The sequence below is a fragment of the Cherax quadricarinatus genome, chromosome 2 (genome assembly GCF_038502225.1).
Source record: "Cherax quadricarinatus isolate ZL_2023a chromosome 2, ASM3850222v1, whole genome shotgun sequence".
Taxonomy (NCBI): domain Eukaryota; kingdom Metazoa; phylum Arthropoda; class Malacostraca; order Decapoda; family Parastacidae; genus Cherax; species Cherax quadricarinatus.
Genome location: NC_091293.1, coordinates 62,388,468 through 62,402,995, shown reverse-complemented (window position 1 = coordinate 62,402,995; position 14,528 = coordinate 62,388,468). Strand labels below are relative to the sequence as shown.

The following is a 14,528-nucleotide window of genomic DNA, read 5'->3' as shown; positions in this document are numbered from 1 at the left end:
TGAAGGGGTTCAGGGAAATCAGCAGGCCGGACTTGAGTCCTGGAGATGGGAAGTACAGTGCCTGCACTCTGAAGGAGGGGTGTTAATGTTGCAGTTTAAAAACTGTAGTGTAAAGCACCCTTCTGGCAAGACAGTGATGGAGTGAATGATGGTGAAAGTTTTTCTTTTTCGGGCCACCCTGCCTTGGTGGGAATTGGCCAGTGTGATAATAAAATAATAAAAAATAATGAGAAGTTTTTACAAAGTAGAAGTGATGCAAGGAGGGAAGAGTATATGGAGAAAAAGAGGTTAAGAGAGTGGTGAATCAATGTAAAAAGAGAGCAAATGAGAGAGTGGGTGAGATGTTATCAACAAATTTTGTTGAAAATAATAAAAAGTTTTGGAGTGAGATTAACATGTTAAGGAAGCCTAGAGAACAAATGGATTTGTCAGTTAAAAATAGGAGAGGAGAGTTATTAAATGGAGAGTTAGATGTATTGGGAAGATGGAAGGAATATTTTGAGGAATTGTTAAACGTTGATGAAGATAGGGAAGCTGTGATTTCGTGTATAGGGCAAGGAGGAATAACATCTTGTAGGAGTGAGGAAGTGCCAACTGTGAGTGTGGGGGAAGTTTGTGAGGCAGTAGGTAAAATGAAAGGGATTAAGGCAGCCGGGATTGATGGGATAAAGATAGAAATGTTAAAAGCAGGTGGGGATATAGTTTTGGAGTGGTTGGTGCAATTATTTAATAAATGTATGGAAGAGGGTAAGATACCTAGGGATTGGCAGAGAACATGCATAGTTCCTTTGTATAAAGGCAAAGGGGACAAAAGAGAGTGCAAAAATTATAGGGGGATAAGTCTGTTGAGTATACCTGGTAAAGTGTATGGTAGAGTTATTATTGAAAGAATTAAGAGTAAGACAGAGAATAGGATGGCAGATGAACAAGGAGGCTTTAGGAAAGGTAGGGTGTGTGTGGACCAGGTGTTTACAGTGAAACATATAAGTGAACGGTATTTAGATAAGGCTAAAGAGGTTTTTGTGGCATTTATGGATTTGGAAAAGGCGTATGACAGGGTGGATAGGGGGGCAATGTGGAAGATCTTGCAGGTGTATGGTGTAGGAGGTAGGTTACTGAAAGCAGTGAAGAGTTTTTACGAGGATAGTGAGGCTCAAGTTAGAGTAAGTAGGAAAGAGGGAGATTATTTCCCAGTAAAAGTAGGCCTTAGACAAGGATGTGTGATGTCACCGTGGTTGTTTAATATATTTATAGATGGGGTTGTAAGAGAAGTAAATGCGAGGGTCTTGCCAAGAGGCGTGGAATTAAAAGATAAAGAATCACACGTAAAGTGGGAGTTGTCACAGTTGCTCTTTGCTGATGACACTGTGCTCTTGGGAGATTCTGAAGAGAAGTTGTAGAGGTTGGTGGATGAATTTGGTAGTGTATGTAAAAGAAGAAAATTAAAAGTGAATACAGGAAAGAGTAAATTATTATTATTATAATCAAGGGGGAAGCGCTAAACCCGGAAGATTATACAGCGCCTGGGGGGGGGATGTGGAAGGCATTCAGGCTTAATTCGGGGAACTGGAGCACAGATCCAATTCCCTAAATCAAGAGCCCCTCACCAACATCAAGGAACCTTCCTTGAGGGGAGGAAAGAGTAAAGTTATGAGGATAACAAAAAGATTAGGTGATGAAAGATTGGATATCAGATTGGAGGGAGAGAGTATGGAGGAGGTGAATGTATTCAGATATTTGGGAGTGGACGTGTCAGCAGATGGGTCTATGAAAGATGAGGTGAATCATAGAATTGATGAGGGGAAAAGGGTGAGTGGTGCACTTAGGAGTCTGTGGAGACAAAGAACTTTGTCCTTGGAGGCAAAGAGGGGAATGTATGAGAGTATAGTTTTACCAACACTCTTATATGGGTGTGAAGCATGGGTGATGAATGTTGCAGTGAGGAAAAGGCTGGAGGCAGTGGAGATGTCATGTCTGAGGGCAATGTGTGGTGTGAATATAATGCAGAGAATTCGTAGTTTGGAAGTTAGGAGGAGGTGCGGGATTATCAAAACTGTTGTCCAGAGGGCTGAGGAAGGGTTGTTGAGGTGGCTCAGACATGTAGAGAGAATGGAGCGAAACAGAATGACTTCAAGAGTGTATCAGTCTGTAGTGGAAGGAAGGCGGAGTAAGGGTCGGCCTAGGAAAGGTTGGAGGGAGGGGGTGAAGGAGGTTGTGTGTGCGACGGGCTTGGACTTCCAGCAGGCATGCGTGAGCGTGTTTGATAGGAGTGAATGGAGACAAATGGCTTTTAGTACTTGACGTGCTGTTGGAGTGTGAGCAAAGTAACATTCATGAAGAGATTCAGGGAAACCGGCAGGCCGGACTTGAGTCCTGGAGATGGGAAGTACAGTGCCTGCACTCTGAAGGAGGGGTGTTAATGTTGCAGTTTAAAAACTGTAGTGTAAAGCACCCTTCTGGCAAGACAGTGATAGAGTGAATGATGGTGAAAGTTTTTCTTTTTCGGGCCACCCTGCCTTGGTGGGAATCAGCCAGTGTGTTAATAATAAATAATAAGTGGTACATAAAATTCTTTTTCCATCTTCTTGACATTTCCATGCTGAATGCTTATAATATGTATAAGTTGAAGACCAACAAGAAACCCAAATATGGTGAATTTTGTTCGTCAGTCATCAAACAAATAATATTCAAGTACCAAGGAACAACACTTGCAATAGACCAGTGCCCACGAAATTATCAACACATGCACTCTCGTCTGAGGCCTGGTGATCACTACCTTATACCACTGCCTGCTACTGCTTTCAAGAAAAATGCTCAGAATAGGTGTTATGTCTGTGTACATACCACAAAACACCCACAAAAATGCAGAGACACTCCTTTTATGTGTGAGGAGTGTAAAACACCATTGTGCATACACCCGTGTTTCAAAGAATTCCACAAGCTGCAGCAGTTCTAGAAAAGCGTCCAGTGATTGTACATATGTATATACGTATATTATAGAACAATCGTAATAAAAAAATTTTTATATTGTTTGTTTGTGTAAACAAGTTTTGTAAACAATATGATACTAGTATTTTTGCTATAATTGTGTTACATTTAACGAATGTATATATGAACATTGCACCATACTTTGGTCTCACAGGCCACATAAGTTGTGTGAAAAAACAAAATAGTGAAAAAAAAAAAAGAAACCTTTGAATACAAGTACATGTAAACCAAAGTTTACCGGGTGAGCGGCAGTCACTGCTGTTGCCATACACGGCTCATTTTCTGCCAACTTCATGCCTCTATATCTCTGTAAGTACTCATGGGAAAATTTTTTTTGGACTAAAACAATCAGAAAATAATCTTAACATTTTCATAAGAAAAAATATTTTTTCTTTTTCGAATATTTTTCGACACCAGGAGACACTCGCTTCAGGATTAGGGCTTTCGACAGTCAAAGAGTTAAAAAACAAAGCAGGAGATCTAAATAACTTGCCACCATTCATATATAGAAAAGCAGCTCATGTGCTGTCACCCATTATTGCAACACTGTTTAACAAATCTGTTGAGTCCTCAACCTTCCCATCCACGCTCAAGACAACAAAGTTACCCCAATCCTCAAAGGAGGTGATCCAACTGATCTGAACAACTATAGACCTATATCAAACTTTCCCTTACTTTCTAAAATATTTGACAAAATAATACACAAATGACTTGACTCCTACCTCATATCCAACAACATACTTAATCCCAGACAGTTTGGGTTTAGATAAAAAAAAAAGTACGAACGATGCTATTATACAAATGCTTGAACTAATATATACAGTCCTCAATAAAAATGAATATCCACTTGGGCTCTTCATTGACCTACAGAAAGCATTTGATACAGTGGACCACAGTCTCCTGCACCTAAAACTAAATCATTATGGCATCAGAGGACTCTCGCTCGATTACCTAAAATCTTATCTTAACAATAGACACCAGTATGTATATGTAATCAACTCCACTATCCAGCCTGTAGCTGTCAGAGTGTCCTAGGGTAGTGTCCTAGGTCCCCTCCTCTTTCCTGTCAACATCAATGATCTCCCCAATGAATCTCAACTCCTTGAACCAGTTCTATTTGCAGATGACACTACTTATGCCTACTCCCACTCAAGCCCAGCTATACTTAGAGACACTGTAAACAATGAGCTGCTAAAAATATATACTATTTGGATGATGATCAACAAACTTACTCTCAATATAGACAAAACATACCTTATGCTGTTTGGAAACAGAGCCTTAAATATCCGACTTGATATATCGATAAACAGTTCCCCCATTACAAGACACACTGAGGGGTAAATTTCTAGGTATTTACCGTGACTGTAATCTTAAATTTCATTTCCACATCCAGCATATATCCAAGAAAATTTCCAAATCAGTAAGAATCCTTTCCAAGATACAGTGCTGTGCCCCAAATGGCACCCTTTACCCTATACTCTTTAATATATCCCTACCTCACTTATGGTATTTGTGCCTGGGAATCAACCACAGCCAACCACCTTAAACCTTTAATAAACCAACAAAAAGCTGTTGTGCAGATGATTACCAGCTCCTGTGCTAGACAGCACACCCCACCACTTTTCAAAAGCCTGAACCTACTAAATATAAGAGACATACACTCATGTTATTGTGTCTACTACATATACAGAACATTAAACTCCAATATAAACCCTCCACCTAAACTTCTCCTTGATAGCTACAACAGAACACATAGTCACAATACAAGGCACAAGGCACTCTTCTACATCCCTCGTGTCAGTCTCACACTGTGCAAAAACGCAATGCACATAAAGGGCCTGAAGATCTGGAATTCACTACCTGAACTGGTAAAGGATTCCCTGACTACATACAAATTTAGTGCTATGCTTAAAAATGATTTCATCTCTCAATACTAACCAAACCAACCAAAACAACTTCTAATCAGTTTGAAGCAACTCTCCCAAATATTATATGACCTCTAGTCTATTAAAACATCTCCCAATCCATAAAATATTACTGTTTGAACCATTAATTGTAATATTGTTTTTATTATAAGCAACTTCAAGATTATTATTCTTGTAAGCCTCCACCTTGACTACCTCATATTAGTATTATGATAAAATAAAGATTTATTAAAGAGTTAACCATTCTTATCTTGTCTAGACTTAAGTAGTTATTATGTACTAGGATTAGTTTGCCTGAAATGCCCCGGCATGATAGTGGCTTTCTTTGTACTCATCAAACCAAAATTGTAATTACACATTATAACCTTTCCAAAGAAATAAAATCTTTAATCTTTTATCTTTAATAGCTCTGCTTATGTAATTACAAAGAAGTTATCTCAAATGTTTAATTCAACACATGCACACACACAAAACAAAGCAAACTTGTGTACAAACTTAGCATGGAGAACAAGGGTTACAATGCCTGCCATAAGAGGAGCTGCAGCAGAAGTTCCCTGGAATGACTCACTACAGTGGCCATCCAACTCTGGTACTACCTAAAGGAGAAAAGTGTTTGTGAATTCAAGTCATCTCATTACTCTAATCAGAAAACACTAATTCTTAGGCAAGTAATCTTTATTTATAAGAAATATTCTGAAGGAGAAAGCGAATAAAAATACTTAACAAGAAGTTAACATGAGGTATTTATTTATTTATTTTATGTCTTTGCAAACAGTACATTGAGATAAACATTGAGGTAAACAAGAAATTCTTAAGAGTGAAGAAATGACCTACATATCATGGATAATATGCAGTTTTTCAAGAAAGAGTTCCAAAATAACTTGTTAATGATGCATTTCTTTACTCATATCCATAAAATTACAGCCTCTCCTCACTTAACATCAGAGTTTCGTTCCTAAGACCACATCGGTAAACAAATTCGTTGCTAAGTGAGGAGCATACAATCAGTATGTGTCAACCATCTTTGAAATTATTTTAATATCACCTTTGCACCATTTATAACATTTCTGGTATATTTTTAAATGTTTGTACAGTAGTGTACTGTTTATTGTAATAAACAGAATAGAAGAAATCAGCTCTAACATACATTATTTAGGTATCCATACTGGTCTGAGAGCCTGTTGTGAGTCCGAGTCGTCGGTAAATGAGTATGTCGGTAAGTGAGGAGACGCTGTATTAAAATATTGAACAGACTTACTATCCGTAACGCCTTCTTGTGTTGCTTTTGTTGCTCAATAGCAGCCTGGAGTGAATGGTCACCACCTACGTACACAGCTGCTAATGTTGATGCACATGGCTCCTCATAGAACGTGGAGGTACCAATTTCAGTGAGAGCAGATACAGATAGGCTATATATAGAAGAAGTATAACCATCCAAGTTGCAGTTGTCACCCATCAATCCACCATTGCCTGAGGCCCATACATACACTATGCCCTTCCCGTCTCGACCCTGCAATTCATTCAAGCAACACATGTGATAACCACAGGAAAAAATTATGGATAAGGATCTTGAAACTCTGAAAACATAAAGTGCATGACTATTACAATCCTATGCTTTTAATCTGATTTGTTTTAACATCCTTCTTGTTTTAACCTAGTGTTGGTGACATACTAGTACGCATAAATTCTAGCGCCCTCAAATCAAGCAGGAAAAGGCTGGTAGGCCTAGATGTGAAAGAGTGGGTCTGCATGGTCAGTGTGCACTCTATAAACAAAAAATCCTGCAGCACACAGTGCATAATGAGGAAAAAGAAACTCTGACTGTGATTTTGGTTTAAAACAGCGACTTTGCAGTCTATTTTCGTATGGTATTTATAGTTGTATTCTCATTTTCTTGATCTCATTTGATAGAATGGAAAATATATTACAGAAATAGAGATAATTTTGATTGGTTTCATGATGATAAGTACCTTGAAATTGAGGGCAAAGTAGCAAAAATGTTCGATTTTTGCTGATGTTCAAAAGTAAACAAATCACGCCACGCATCCAATACACATCACCTAGTGAGTAGAATATTCTTGTACAAGTGCGCTGATATTATTTAAACCATTTTTACAATGATGCAATAGTATACGTAACAGTAAATCTTCTAATGTTTGTGAGAATAAAAATTCAAAATGGAAAGCAAAAGTAATGTAAGAGGGGCCTGGAGACGTGACTAATGAACAGCTAAAATGCTATTTTAGTGCCAGGAATGTCTGTCTTGTTGATTCTAGACCTTATTTTGAAACTGGCATCTTTTGAAATTTGTGTGAAATTGGCCAGATTGCCAATTTCTGACCACTTTATTGGATAGTTGGAATTGGTATATAGGTGGTTTCTTGTACTAAATTGATAGAACAAATAGAATTCTAGCCAAATAGCTATGATTTTGGTAGAGTGAAACATTGGAATTAGCCGAAAATAGGACTCAAAGTGGGCGAAATCGCCGATGCGTAAATATCGTCAAGACCACTAACTTCGCAAGAGCATAATTCCGTAAGTTTTCTATCAAATTTCATACTTTTGGTGTTATTATGATCGGAAAAAGTTTCTGTATCATTTCTTGAGGAAAAATAATTTTTTTTTTTAAATCTTTTGACCCTGAGAGTGAGTTAAGGATCGGGGGCTGAACCCTGAAAGGGTTGATTCTTCTTTCTTACATTTAGCTTCCAACATGGGTGAAGCTGGCCATTCATAATGCAGATGCCCGCATGAAGTTTTTCATGAGTCATTTCATATCTCTAGTATCGTTAAGAGAGAAGATGCATTTACCCAGTTTATCAGCAACCAGTGTACCAGCCAAACTATAAGCATGTTTATATGCTTTGTAACGTGTTTTTTATATAATTTTGAAGAAAATATCATAGATTGATTAATCAAAATGTCTATACTAATGTGATTATTAATGTGTTGTTATTAATATTTTTTTTATTTTTATTATTATCACACTGGCCGATTCCCACCAAGGCAGGGTGGCCCAAAAAAGAAAAACTTTCACCATTATTCACTCCATCACTGTCTTGCCAGAAGGGTGCTTTACACTACAGTTTTTAAACTGCAACATTAACACCCCTCCTTCAGAGTGCAGGCACTGTACTTCCCATCTCCAGGACTCAAGTCCGGCCTGCCGGTTTCCCTGAACCCCTTCATAAATGTTACTTTGCTCACACTCCAACAGCACGTCAAGTATTAAAAGCCATTTGTCTCCATTCACTCCTATCAAACACGCTCACGCATGCCTGCTGGAAGTCCAAGCCCCTCGCACACAAAACCTCCTTTACCCCCTCCCTCCAACCTTTCCCAGGCCGACCCCTACCCCGCCTTCCTTCCACTGCAGACTGATACACTCTTGAAGTCACTCTGTTTCGCTCCATTCTCTCTACATGTCCGAACCACCTCAACAACCCTTCCTCAGCCCTCTGGACAACAGTTTTGGTAATCCTGCACCTCCTCCTAACTTCCAAACTACGAATTCTCTGCATTATATTCACACCACACATTGCCCTCAGACATGACATCTCCACTGCCTCCAGCCTTCTCCTCGCTGCAACATTCATCACCCATGCTTCGCACCCATATAAGAGCGTTGGTAAAACTATACTCTCATACATTCCCCTCTTTGCCTCCAAGGACAAAGTTCTTTGTCTCCACAGACTCCTAAGTGCACCACTCACCCTTTTCCCCTCATCAATTCTATGATTCACCTCATCTTTCATAGACCCATCCGCTGACACGTCCACTCCCAAATATCTGAATACATTCACCTCCTCCATACTCTCTCCCTCCAATCTGATATCCAATCTTTCATCACCTAATCTTTTTGTTATCCTCATAACCTTACTCTTTCCTGTATTCACTTTTAACTTTCTTCTTTTGCACACCCTACCAAATTCATCCACCAATCTCTGCAACTTCTCTTCAGAATCTCCCAAGAGCACAGTGTCATCAGCAAAGAGCAACTGTGACAACTCCCACTTTATGTGTGATTCTTTATCTTTTAACTCCACGCCTTTTGCCAAGACCCTCGCATTTACTTCTCTTACAACCCCATCTATAAATATATTAAACAACAATGGTGACATCACACATCCTTGTCTAAGGCCTACTTTTACTGGGAAATAATTTCCCTCTTTCCTACATACTCTAACTTGAGCCTCACTATCCTCGTAAAAACTCTTCACTGCTTTCAGTAACCTACCTCCTACACCATACACCTGCAACATCTGCCACATTGCCCCCCTATCCACCCTGTCATACGCCTTTTCCAAATCCATAAATGCCACAAAGACCTCTTTAGCCTTATCTAAATACTGTTCACTTATATGTTTCACTGTAAACACCTGGTCCACACACCCCCTACCTTTCCTAAAGCCTCCTTGTTCATCTGCTATCCTATTCTCCGTCTTACTCTTAATTCTTTCAATAATAACTCTACCATACACTTTACCAGGTATACTCAACAGACTTATCCCCCTATAATTTTTGCACTCTCTTTTGTCCCCTTTGCCTTTATACATAGGAACTATGCATGCTCTCTGCCAATCCCTAGGTACCTTACCCTCTTCCATACATTTATTAAATAATTGCACCAACCACTCCAAAACTATATCCCCACCTGCTTTTAACATTTCTATCTTTATCCCATCAATCCCAGCTGCCTTACCCCCTTTCATTTTACCTACTGCCTCACGAACTTCCCCCACACTCACAACTGGCTCTTCCTCACTCCTACAAGATGTTATTCCTCCTTGCCCTATACACGAAATCACAGCTTCCCTATCTTCATCAACATTTAACAATTCCTCAAAATATTCCCTCCATCTTCCCAATACCTCTAACTCTCCATTTAATAACTCTCCTCTTCTATTTTTAACTGACAAATCCATTTGTTCTCTAGGCTTCCTTAACTTGTTAATCTCACTCCAAAACTTTTTCTTATTTTCAACAAAATTTGTTGATAACATCTCACCCACTCTCTCATTTGCTCTCTTTTTACATTGCTTCACCACTCTCTTAACCTCTCTCTTTTTCTCCATATACTCTTCCCTCCTTGCATCACTTCTACTTTGTAAAAACTTCTCATATGCTAACTTTTTCTCCCTTACTGCTCTCTTTACATCATCATTCCACCAATCGCTCCTCTTCCCTCCCGCACCCACTTTCCTGTAACCACAAACTTCTGCTGAACACTCTAACACTACATTTTTAAACCTACCCCATACCTCTTCGACCCCATTGCCTATGCTCTCATTAGCCCATCTATCCTCCAATAGCTGTTTATATCTTACCCTAACTGCCTCCTCTTTTAGTTTATAAACCTTCACCTCTCTCTTCCCTGATGCTTCTATTCTCCTTGTACCCCATCTACCTTTTACTCTCAGTGTAGCTACAACTAGAAAGTGATCTGATATATCTGTGGCCCCTCTATAAACATGTACATCCTGAAGTCTACTCAGCAGTCTTTTATCTACCAATACATAATCCAACAAACTACTGTCATTTCGCCCTACATCATATCTTGTATACTTATTTATCCTCTTTTTCTTAAAATATGTATTGCCTATAACTAAACCCCTTTCTATACAAAGTTCAATCAAAGGGCTCCCATTATCATTTACACCTGGCACCCCAAACTTACCTACCACACCCTCTCTAAAAGTTTCTCCTACTTTAGCATTCAGATCCCCTACCACAATTACTCTCTCACTTGGTTCAAAGGCTCCTATACATTCACTTAACATCTCCCAAAATCTCTCTCTCTCCTCTACATTCCTCTCTTCTCCAGGTGCATACACGCTTATTATGACCCACTTTTCACATCCAACCTTTACTTTAATCCACATAATTCTTGAATTTACACATTCATATTCTCTTTTCTCCTTCCATAACTGATCCTTCAACATTACTGCTACCCCTCCCTTTGCTCTAACTCTCTCAGATACTCCAGATTTAATCCCATTTATTTCCCCCCATCGAAACTCCCCTACCCCCTTCAGCTTTGTTTCGCTTAGGGCCAGGACATCCAACTTCTTTTCATTCATAACATCAGCAATCATCTGTTTCTTGTCATCCGCACTACATCCACGCACATTCAAGCATCCCAGTTTTATAAAGTTTTTCTTCTTCTCTTTTTTAGTAAATGTCTACAGGAGAAGGGGTTACTAGCCCATTGCTCCCGGCATTTTAGTCGCCTCATACGACACGCATGGCTTACGGAGGAAAGATTCTTTTCCACTTCCCCATGGACAATAGAAGAAATAAAGAAGAACAAGAGCTATTTAGAAAAAAGGAGAAAAACCTAGATGTATGTATATATATATATGCATGTGCGTGTCTGTGAAGTGTGACCAAAGTGTAAGTAGGAGTAGCAAGATATCCCTGTTATCTAGCGTGTTTATGAGACAGAAAAAGAAACCAGCAATCCTACCATCATGCAAAACAGTTACAGGTTTCTGTTTCACAGTCATCTGGCAGGACGGTAGTACTTCCCTGGGTGGTTGCTGTCTACCAACCTACTACAAAATTCATAGGGAAATAAGTCTGTTGAGTATACCTGGTATGGTAGAGTTATTATTGAAAGAATTAAGAGTAAGACGGACAGTAGGAGAGCAGATGAATAAGGAGGCTTTAGGAAGGGTAGGGGGTGTGCAGACCAAGCATTTACAGTGAAACATATAGGTGAACAGTATTTAGAAAAGGGTAAAGAGGTTTTTGTGGCATTTATGGATTTGGAAAAGGCGTATGACAGGGTGGATAGGGGGGCAATGTGGCAAATGCTGCAAATTTATGGAATAGGAGGTAGGTTATTGAAAGCAGTGAAAAGTTTTTATGAGGATAGTGAGGCTCAGGTTAGAGTATGTAGGAGAGAGGGAGATTATTTCCCAGTAAAAGCAGGCCTTAGACAAGGATGTGTGATGTCACCATGGTTGTTCAACACATTTATAGATGGGTTCGTAAGAGAAGTGAATGCTCAGGTGTTGGGTTAAAAGATAAAGAATACAACACAAAGTGGGAGTTGTCACAGTTGCTCTTTGCTGATGACACTGTGATTTTTGGGAGATTCTGAAGAGAAATTGCAGAGGTTGGTGGATGAGTTTAATAGGGTATGTAAAAGAAGAAAATTAAAAGTGAATACAGGAAAGAGTAAGGAGATAAGGATAACAAAAAAATTAGGTAATGAAAGATTGGATATGAGATTGGAGGGAGAGAATATGGAGGATGTGAATGTATTCAGATATTTAGGAGTGGACGTGTCAGCAGATGAGTCTGTGAAAGATGTGGTGAATCACAGAACTGATGAGAGGAAAAAGGTGAGTGGTGCACTGAGCAGTCTGTGGGGACAAAGAACCTTGGCCATGGAAGCAAAGAGGGGAATGTATGAGAGTATAGTTATACCAATGGGTGCGAAGCATGGGTGCAACAAGGAGAAGGCTGGAGGCAGTGGAGAAGTTATGTCTGAGGGCAATGCGTGGTGTGAATATAATGCAGAGAAATCATAGTTTGATTAGATTTTGCCACCGATGTGGCTAGTTTATTGTGCACCCCATATCCATCCTGAGTGCAAGACTATATGGATACACAAAAGGCCTAGGAACTAGGCCCCAAAAGGGTTAACAGGTGTACATGTGGGTTTTTATTTATCTACATATCTACAGTTCATTTATCTGTTACATGCAAATTTAGGTAATTTGCTTAGTACGTATATCTGGTACCTTATTTTCATTAATAAGATATCTTTACATGTCACTAGGTTATTATACTGTCTGTCTCTGTATTCCTCAGTAAGTGGACAATTAAGCACATAGTGTTCAAGACAGTGATCACATGCCTGATCACATAATTTGCATTTAGTTTGATCATCATCTGTGTGTCTCCCAAACTGCCAGAAGTACTTGTAACCAAGCCTAAGCCTGGCCACTACAACATCAATCAGTCTGTTCACATTGTACGTTGCTCCATAATCATACTCATCAACGTTCATGTTATCATAGGGGGTTATAGATCTACTCAGGCTTCTAACTGCATTCCTATAACAAACATTTTCATTATTTACTTCTCTCCTAATATTATTCCTAATGCTAGACACAGATATACCTAAGTTATATTCTACATTCTCCTTCTGGGTACTCTTCTTGGCTAACATATCAAGTTTATCATGAAGGAGTAATCCAATGTATGATGGGATCATATAGTTACACCAATGCTCTTTTATGGGTGCGAAGCATGAGTGCTGAATGTTGCAACAAGGAGAAGGCTGGAGGCAGTGGAGATGTCATGTCTGAGGGCAATGTGTGGTGTGAATATAATGCAGAGAAATCATAGTTTGGAAATTAGGTGTGGGATTATGAAAAGTATTATCCAGAGGGCTGAGGAGGGGTTGTTGTGGTGGTTTGGACATGCAGAGAGGATGGAACAAAACAGAATGACTTTGAGAGTGTATAAATCTGTAGTGGATGGAATGCAGGGTAGAGAATCTCACTTTCAAAGTCTATAACCTTGTATTAATTGCATCTGCTAGAAAAATAACAGAATAAATAATGAGAACCTTCAAAACTAAGGATGCCAAGCCCATGATGACACTCTTTAGGTCATTGTTCTATCTAGGCTGAAATAGTGATGCACACTAACAGCAGCTTTCAAGCCAGGTGAAATTGCTGACTTAGAAAATATACAGATAACCTTCATGGCACACATAACTGCAATAAAACACCTTAATTACTGGGAACGCTTAAAGTTCCTCAACCTGTACTCCCTAGAATGCAGGCGGAAGAGATACATGATTATATGCACTTGGAAAATCCTAGAGAAATTAGTACCAAACTTGCACACAAAAATCACTCTCCATTAAAGCAAAAGACTTGGCAGACGATGCAACATCCCTTCGAATGAAAAGTAGGGGCGCCACTAGCACTATAAGAGACAACACAATAAGTGTCAGGGGTCCAAGACTGTCCAACTGCCTCCCAGCATACATAAGGGGGATTACCAACAGACCCCTGATTGTCTTCAAGAAGATGCTGGATAGGCACCTAAAGTCAGTATACCTGACCAGCCGGGCTGTGGTTCGTATGTCAGGTTGTGTGCAGCCAACAGTAACAGCTTGGTTGATCAGGCCCTGATCCACCATGAGCCCTGGTCACAGACCAGGCCACAGGAGTGTTGACCCCTTAAACCCTCTCCAGGTATACTTCAGGTAATACTCCAGGAAAGGTTGGAGGGAGGGGGTAAAGGAGGTTTTGTGTGCGAGGGGCTTGTACTTCCAGAAAGCATGCGTGAGCATGTTAGATAGGAACAAATGGAGACAAATGGTTTTTAGGACTTGACATGCTGTTGGAGTGTGAGCAGGGTAATATTTATGAAGGGATTCAGGGAAACCGGCAACTGGTCAGAGAAATAGCAAGCATCGAACTTAAGCTAAAAGAATCCTTTAGGAGTCAGAAATCGCGGGAAGAACTAAAAGCCATAAATGAAATCGAAAGAAACCCAAAGTATTTCTTCTCCTATGCCAAATCAAAATCGAGAACAACGTCCAGTATTGGGCCCCTACTTAAACAAGATGGGTCCTACACAGAT

The 14,528-nt window shown here is 39.6% G+C and overlaps 1 protein-coding gene across 9 annotated transcripts in view; it reads right to left on the bottom strand.

Moving 5' to 3' along the window:
- Nucleotides 1-5,408: 5,408 nt before the first annotated feature.
- The window catches only part of LOC128684126 (furin), a gene marked incomplete at its 3' end in the record, with an annotated part of 153,162 nt that continues 144,042 nt past the window's right edge, over nt 5,409-14,528 (bottom strand). For 8 of the 9 annotated variants that reach the window (XM_070088745.1, XM_070088771.1, XM_070088784.1 and 5 more), the window contains 2 exon segments: nt 5,409-5,509; nt 6,061-6,423. In XM_070088745.1, coding sequence (XP_069944846.1) covers nt 5,409-5,509; nt 6,061-6,423 — 464 coding nt within the window. 9 annotated transcript variants of the gene reach the window in all.